This window comes from Oryzias melastigma, linkage group LG21 (genome assembly GCF_002922805.2).
Source record: "Oryzias melastigma strain HK-1 linkage group LG21, ASM292280v2, whole genome shotgun sequence".
Taxonomy (NCBI): domain Eukaryota; kingdom Metazoa; phylum Chordata; class Actinopteri; order Beloniformes; family Adrianichthyidae; genus Oryzias; species Oryzias melastigma.
In genome coordinates, this window is record NC_050532.1 from 22,521,821 (window position 1) to 22,530,389 (window position 8,569).

The 8,569-nt window shown below is 36.3% G+C and overlaps 1 protein-coding gene across 8 annotated transcripts in view; it reads left to right on the forward strand.

Annotated features, from left to right (window-relative positions):
* myo16 (myosin XVI) overlaps positions 1 to 8,569 on the forward strand; it is a 133,625-nt gene that overhangs the window by 15,282 nt on the left and 109,774 nt on the right. For 6 of the 8 annotated variants that reach the window (XR_002920804.2, XR_002920803.2, XM_024287202.2 and 3 more), the window contains exon 1: positions 7,745 to 8,551. The exons of the other annotated variants lie outside the window; for them this stretch is intronic. Coding sequence is in view for 4 of the 6 variants with exons in the window: in XM_024287202.2 (XP_024142970.1) it covers positions 8,524 to 8,551 (28 nt within the window). In the remaining 2 variants the exon portion in view is untranslated. Of the gene's footprint in view, positions 1 to 7,744; positions 8,552 to 8,569 lie in introns of those variants that run through there. 8 annotated transcript variants of the gene reach the window in all.

Sequence of the window (8,569 nt, forward strand, 5' to 3'; positions counted from 1 at the left end):
TATATATATATATATATATATATATATATATACACATATATAAACACATATATACATATATATACACATACACACACATATATATGTGGCATTTTTACTATTTATTTGGAGATAAAGAAAAAAAGATGCCCCTGGCAAATGTAGCAAATGTGTAGATTCTTGTTTTTCTGGCGTGCGTAGCCCTCGTAACCCGGCGTGTATTTGGAGGCTTGGCGAGAGAGGATGTCGAGGGGCTCAGAGCAGATAACCTAAAGCCGTGCTGGCACTCCTGAGTCTGTTAAAGCTCCGCTCAGAGCGTGAGTGGGAGGCTGCCAGCTTTTTGGACGACATGGTTGGGGGCACAAGTGGGTCAGATAGTCACTGGTCTCTCACTGAAATCTCTTTTTATTCAGAGAACAAAACTGCCTTGTAGCTAAATAAGAAAACAAGTTTTCTTTTTTTTTATCAATGAAAGTAAATACACAATCTAAACTAGGTCAGGCTTCTGCTTCATAAAATGCTGCATTGTTTGTGGAATTGGAGTTTCAGGGTAATTCTCTTTTTTTTTTCTAAAACCCCTGTTATTTTGTTTTTCTTATAAACTTTGGAGTAAAAATTTAATAGATTTGCATATTTACGGTTGCAAAAAATTAGCTGAACTTGAAACAATTTTCTGACTTTAGATTAAAGCTTCCTGTGCTACATCTGGAATAATCAAGACATTTCAATTGCAATTGTTGTTGATTTGATACTTTGTTTTTGTTCCGTCAAAATTCTTCCTGTGTTTCTGTTGTTGCTGGAGCTACAGGTAGCATTCCATGGAGAGAAAATAGACTAAACCCGATTTGTGGGTGTATAATTCTTGATTTGTATTTCCTACAATACATTTTGTGCATAAGTACAAAAGTTATTAAATAAAAAGAATACAATTTACACATGCACAACTTAACTAAATTACACACAAATCTACAAAAATACACATGAATTGTTTGTTACGCACACACAAAGCCACATTTACACACAAATCTGATGTGAGGGTCTTTTCACGAGTTTGGTAAAGAAAAGATTCATCCATAAGTGATACTTTTAAGAAATACTAGAATGCTGGAGTCATACGATTTTTTTATTTATTTATTTTTTAGCAGCTGCTTAACTTAGATTGCAAATATTATGTAGTGAAAATCCTTCAGTGTGGTCAAAATAACCATAAGATCAGTTTATAGACCAAAATGAATGGATCTTTACCAAGAATATGGAATGTTTGGCTGTCAAAATGCCACAGTGTCAAAAATATCTACTTTCATATTTGAATAGGCCTTGAATCACTTTGTACTGGGAAAATTGGGCCCAGTGTGAAAAAGGTTAAGAACCTCTGGTCTATGTGACTTCAAAATTGACAAGTGAACTCTGAGTAACCTCTGGGAACTCAAAAAAGACTTTATGATAGTTTCAAACTGGGTTAACCGTCTGAAATATTTCATGGACTTTCATCATAGGTTTATTCCTGTGAGGTATAAGCCATGGCAAAAAAATAAAAAAGACATAACACATTTTTCAGAGTTTCTTTAGCTGAAGAGTTTATTCAAGGAGAATTTCTGTATTCGTCTCAGTTTCACATTTTACACTTGTTTGATTGAAAAGCAGTTTTGAAACATTAGCAGCATACTGTATGTATCTAAGGAGTTAATAGATGGGGTAAGAGGAGTCTATTTTTGTGACTTACATGTTGTAAATTACCTTAAACCACTGCATATAAAGTAAGTGTTTATAATGCATAGCTAAAAACGCTGAAGCTGATAGTTGAAAATGCTGAAGTTAAAAGATGAAAACGCTGAAGCTGATTTCCAGCTAAAATATTAGCTAAATTAGCCTTAAAAAAATAAATTGGTTGGCCAAAGCTAGCATGTAGCTGAAAAAAATAGCTAAACTTCAAAAACTGAAAAAAGCCAAAATTGGCCAAAACAGCTAAAATATTAGCCTAAGTCCAAAACGGCCCAAAAAAACTTAAAAAGAAAAGCTTAAATTAGCCAATACAACTAGCATGTAGCTGAAATATTAGCTAAACCCCATAATAGCCCCATAATAGCCTAAAAAAATGCCAAAATAGTCCAAAAAGCTAACAGAATGCCATTTTTTAAAACATAATTTTTTAACTCAATCAGGAATAATAAAAAGGCAGGAATATTATTCCAGAATAAATCAACTTAAACCTTAAATAACTTACAATATTTTACGCTCCATAAACATATATTTTGCCAAAATTAAACAAGTTAGAAATAAGCACAAGATAACATTGGGCCTTACATAACAATAAAATAAATAAACCCAACTCTATCAGTCCAGTTCCACTTATTTTTCCTTAAATTGACATGAAACGTCTCTTTCTTCCTTTTTTCCCCCAATCTTATCATCAAGTCTTTAGCACCGAGTAAGAAAGTTCAAATGAATAAGTCATTCGTTTGTGCAAAATGCAAGACTTGTTTGATCGTGTGCTTCGAAACACAGCTTTAGGGAACGCTTTAAACAGCTTGAACGAAATTTAATACAGCTGGATAAAAGAAGCGGAGGACAAAATGAGCTGAAGTTGTGTTTGTGTGTCAGGCAGCCGTCTGTTGGTTCATCCTCCGTCATCAGGGGGACACAACAAAAGGAAGGAGTGTTGCTCCACTCAGATTTGTTACACGCTGACTTGAGCTGTTCTTTCATTTGTTGAGGTATCGATTGGTTCTCATGCATCCTTCTGCTCCAGTCCAGTCCACTGGAGGCGGAGGAGGGAAGTGAAGGGCAAACAAAGGCGGAGAGGCAGACACTTTCAGTTTGAGGAATTCAAGTGGTTAAGAGGAGGAAAGAAGTCATTCAGAGAGCAGGAGGAAGAGAGAAACTGGCATGCTATTCATTTTTACTGCTCTGTTTTGTCTTCATCATGTTTCCTAATTTACTTCATTTGTCTTTCATATTGTCCTCACAGCTGTTCTCTCCCCTCATGGGGTTGGAAAGGCTTTTCTTTCCTCGCGGCCTGCAGATATAATGAGATGAATCTGTCCACAGGTCGTCCTGCAAGCTGCAGATTAGATGGTGCCACAGATGTTTTGTTCTAAGTATTCACTTACTTCTTTATTTTTTACATTTATGGATGCTTGAATTGCAAAATTAGAGGAATTATGGCGGATATGTCAGCTGTAATGTCTATATCCCATAAATATTTATATGTTTTTTTCTTTGTCCATGTTGCAACCTTTTCATTTTTGTCTCACAGATTTTTGTCGTTTGTCATTTTATGATTTATTGGTATTTTTCTCAAAAGCAACTTAATGCCAACTTTTGTGTCCCAATTGTTTGGTTCTCCTTCAGATGTCTGTTTGCAGTTTCAGGATGCTCTCCTGTTACAGAACTTGTTCAGATATTCAATCACCACATATACACTTCCATCTTTCCGCTATAATTCTTTATCCTTTCCCCTCAACTTCAGAAGTGGAAATTGAAAAACTCTTTTTGGTCACACAGAGTTTATTTGTGCATTTTTAACATCAATAGTTCAGTTATTTTCTGAAATAAGTTTGCAAGAATGCTCTGCAAGGATGTTTTATTGACAGATTTGTATTCTGATCACTTCTACTTTTATCCATATATTATTAAGATAAATTATTTTGTTATTTGTCATGCCTTTAGAGGTAAGCTGGCAGAAAGTCGGTGTAAAAACTTTATTTTAACTTCAGATTTTTCAGTTTTACACAAACAAAAAAGTACAATTTAATAAAAAATAATTACACAGTCTTTCACTTTGCCGCGGCAAAGGCTTTTTAGTACTTTAATCTTTTTTTTCTGGTTTAGATCACTTTGTCACAAAAAGCAGACTGTCTGATCTATTGTCTGGTGCGTTTTCACGGTAACACAACAATGCATCACTGAACCTCGACTGCAAAAGTGAAATAAATGCTGATCGTCACAATAGGTTGACTATAGCATCAATTAAGAGAGAAAGTTCATCTCTTACCACTTTTTTTTGTCCAGAAGATGAAGAAACCTTTTTTTTTTAAAGCGCCATCTTTGTTTTCTTGGAGTAAAACTGCTGACATAAAAGTCTAGAGTTCTGCTTTTCTTACTGTTGATGTGTTTTGTATACAGAAATTACACTTCTGGGTCAAAACTTCATAAATTTAGACATTTTAGACAGAAAAAATATATTAAAAAATGTTTTTTCTGGCCTGCTTGTATTCTAAAGCCTCATTTTGTAACATAGAATTTACCTAATGATACGTTGCAATTAATAGTGATCAATCACAACACGTAAGTGTGAGTAATCTGATTTTTTTTAACTGATTTACAGCATTGATTACAAATAAATGTTCTAAAGGTACAGTTTTGTGTGTGACATATATTGTAATAATTATTTGCTGATATTAAGTTGCCGGCAAATATCGTAACTAAAAACGATATATTTTTCGATCAATCGCAATTATTTTTTTTTTCCAGGTTTGTGATTAATATGTTAATTTTAATCGATTTACTGCCCTATATAAAATATTTTCAGATGTGTCGGGCTAACTTCTATGACCTTATCGGAAAATATATATCTTCTATTTTCTTTAGCAACCAAAGTTAACACAACACTGATATAAAGCAAATGTGGAATGGAAAACCAGATGGAAAGTCATTTTTGGGTTGTCAAAATTTGGTAGAAAAACTGTGTAATGACATTTGACTGGAGGTGGCCTCTCCACAGCAGAAAAATCTCATTTTAACTGTCATACCAATTTCCTTGACTCCACTAAAATGTTAATTTTTTACACATAAAAAAAATGAAAATCAAAAAAGAAATCTTAACATTGGAAATTTTTTTTTTTTTGTAGATTTGCTTGTTTTGCCTGTTTTTGACATTAGAAAAACTGAACTAGGCCTNNNAAAAAAAAATATATATATATATATATATATATATATATATATATATATATATATATATATATACACAAATAAAAAAGCAGTAAAGACTAATAATTTCAACAGCAACTACCATTCTGTGCTTCCATTTAAGTGCCATTATGTAAAAACTGGTTTCTCTTCTCCACAACATAACAAATTGTTAAATGCATGACTTTTCTTTCATTTAAATACTTCAGAGAAATTCCTTTGCTGTAATGCAGATGGAAAAACCCCAAAGGAGAGATGTTTTACTTCAACATTTCAGTTACGGAAGAGAGGAATTAGACAAAAAGAAGGATGCAGTCAAAAGAAAATGTTTGTTTTTTTTCCCCCTTTCTCCTTTAAAATATAAAGTTTTCTATGAAGATCCTGACCTTGTCAGAAAATGTACTTTAGTTAAAACCAAAACTCCCTTTTTCTTCTTCTGGTTAAACGGAGGTTTTGTGAAGCTTGAGGTTATACAGAGGAATAAATGGATTTGAGTTGCCGTTTTCCTCCGGTGGTTTACCTCCCAACATCTTTATTTGTGTGGCAACATCACACAGGCTGTAATTTATGCAAATAAAATTCAGAATTCAAAATTTGCCTTGTAAAATAAATAATATTTGTATAAATATATCACACAAAATGAATTATTAATTGGAGGAGGTCTCGTTTCATATATAATGCATCACTGCCAAACATGCAAAGTGCCTTTGGATGAACCATAATTGGAAAATATCCCTGCAAAAGCCAGGATGTCCTATTCGTGTTCGTTAATTAGGTTAGATGCAGGCGCAGCTGCACACATTCCAGTCTGCAATGATGGAAGTTATCGCAGCGGTTTGCTCGGCACATCAGGACACAGGCAGCAGAATGGCAGGTGTGTCAGAAAGCGTGTCACATGTCTGTGAATCTGAGGCTTCGATCAGGAGAATGTTGCACACAGACTTACATGCCCTGCAAAATAATTAAATCTCCTCACTTCCATTTATGCTGCATTCACACCGGAGATGCAAATTCGCAGCTTCCACCTCCGTTTAGATGCACAGCAAATTTCAAAGAGCTCTACTAACGCATCAGTCATTACGTCTCCATGTCTGGATTCATGAGATCATTCAGAGACTCTCCCAGTACGATGAGCTTCACCATCAACTGCAGGAGCTGCGTCTGAATGATAGACGCTTTCAGCGGTACTTCCATCTCTATGTTACCCAAATCAATGCGTTGCTCTCCTGCATAACTCCTAGGAAGGATAAAATAAGGATAACATTAGAATAAAATTACTCATTTTCTTCATAAAAATAAGAAAACATCATAAAGCTCAGCAGGAAGACAATCAGGTTGTCCTCCATGTTGGTTTTGGACTCCACCCACTGATCACGTCATCAGCTCATCACACGCCAAAAGCTGAGTTCCTCATTGGTTGACACGATGTGTCTTCTTGGCCAAAGTTCATATATTTGAACTCATCGCAGTTGTACATTAACTAATAGCATACAGTGTGAACGCAGTTCATGTCATTACGTACAGAAATCCAGATCAAAAAATGTAAAAAATCAGATTGTTTTGTTTTTTCACTTCACAAATTTATCTCATGATAAATACATCGTTTTCATAACATAACAAAATTCATGATCTTAGTCTTGTGATAAATATATCTATCATTATCACAACATATCAAATGTGATCATATCTGTTACAACGACAGATGTAATATGTTATACGCAAATACGCAAATGTATTATGTTGTTATAACGACAATTACACTCTCACTATTATGACATACACATTTTTTTTATCTTGCTATCAATATATTTTCTTTCTCATTATCACAACATCACCAAATTTATCTCGTGATAACATAAAAATACATAAAAAATGTTTATCTTTCAATAGATCTCCTATCTCATTATCACTGCATAAACACATTTGTTATTTTGTGATAACAACATATACTAATTATTACATAACGCAATTTAATATCTTGTGAAACGACATCTACTACTTTGCTATCAGGATAAATATTCGTGATTAGCATCTATTAGAGGTTCTAATCAAGAAAAAAAATTGCACATAAATAATGCGGCTTCTGTGTAATACATCAAAAATGTGTACATATTTGTTTTTTATACTCATCCCTTTGAATGAACCTGGTGCTATTTTTTTCTTTTCATTAATGTATAGATGTAAAAAAATGATTACTGACGTGAACCCAGAAACTTTGTTCATACGTGTTGTTTAAGGTCCAGTATGTCACCACTTCCTAGTACAGAATCTAAACATATATTGGAGTATAAGTGTGTATTACGTGACTTCACGAGGCATTCATGCAAACTGACATTTAAAAGTAAAAGCATGACATTCAGATCTACTGCAGCGAGGTCAGGATGTCACAGGGAATGGCATTAATGCGGAAAGCTCTCAGCATTATCGAGTCTAAAAATAAGACACTACCTGTCAGAATAAGACAAAAAAAGAGCATCGTTTGATGTGGAAAAGCTGTGTGAGACACTCATTCCAGTGAAATATGAGGCAGAAACACACACTTGCATAATTTTACAAACTGATCTCACGGCGGTGTGCTGCAACAAATTGTGAGTTGGTTTGACCTGATTTCCAATGGCAGAAAATTCGGGATCCAGACGCACGTATGTGCACACGTATGCGCACCACTTTGTCGTCCTCTCATTCTCTTTCAAGCGTTCACCGATCTTCTCATCTTCTCCCTTTCCATCCTCACACGTGCACGTTTGACAGCAGCAGGCGAATCAAAGCTCCCTCTCTCTGGTGCAGACGGAGCGTGCTTTATTACCCTCACGAGTGGAGGACCGTGCCGCAGTTTGATAAAAGCGATGTGGCTTTAGTCGCACGCCGCCGCCGCCTGGTCAAATTAGCGTGCTTGATCTTGTGTGTTTCCTGTGAAGCCTGTCAGTCAGACATCTTGAGATTAGCCATGAGGCATGATGTCATGAGGATCGCCCTTCACATTGCATCACTGAGTGTCTATATTTGTGCCGAGATTTCTCCTCAATTTGGTAGCACTTAACCTGCACAGAAAACCCGCACTGCAGCAGCAGCATTTTCTCTCTGTTCCCTCCAAATGTGCTTCCTCCCCTCCATCACTACATTTCCACCTCTCTATTACCCAACATCCTCGTCTTCTGCTCTTTTGCATTCATATAAGCAGAAAGAATCCTCGCCTCTTTGCCCTTCTGGTGCACAGCAAAAGCATCAGTATTCATCTTTGCGTCTGTGTGTGGGAAAAAAAAAGAATCAGACCAGCGGGGAGGAGGGGGAGTGAAAGCATTGCGTCATGGGGGTGTGTTTGAGCAGGAGGAGGATGAGCCGGTTATCAGTCAGTGACGCCAGTCGCACACGTGTGTCGGCGGGGAGGACGTTAGGCAGCGGTAACCTGTCTGAGAGGAAGCTGCAGCTCCCCTCTGCTGACCGTGCATGAGCTGCAACCAGAGCGGCTGGTGAATAATGCAGACGGGGGAAGCTGGTTTGAGTAACATGCACCAAGCCGGTTTAATAATGCATCGCGCCGGTCACCAGCTCTGCATTAGTTAGTCTCTCTGGAACCTGTAGCTGCTCTCCACCTGCCTTTCCGTCTGACTGCTGGACTCCCGATTCACTCAGAAGATGTCTCACTACCATTTTATCAAATGTTGTAAGTAGCCTTTCCATC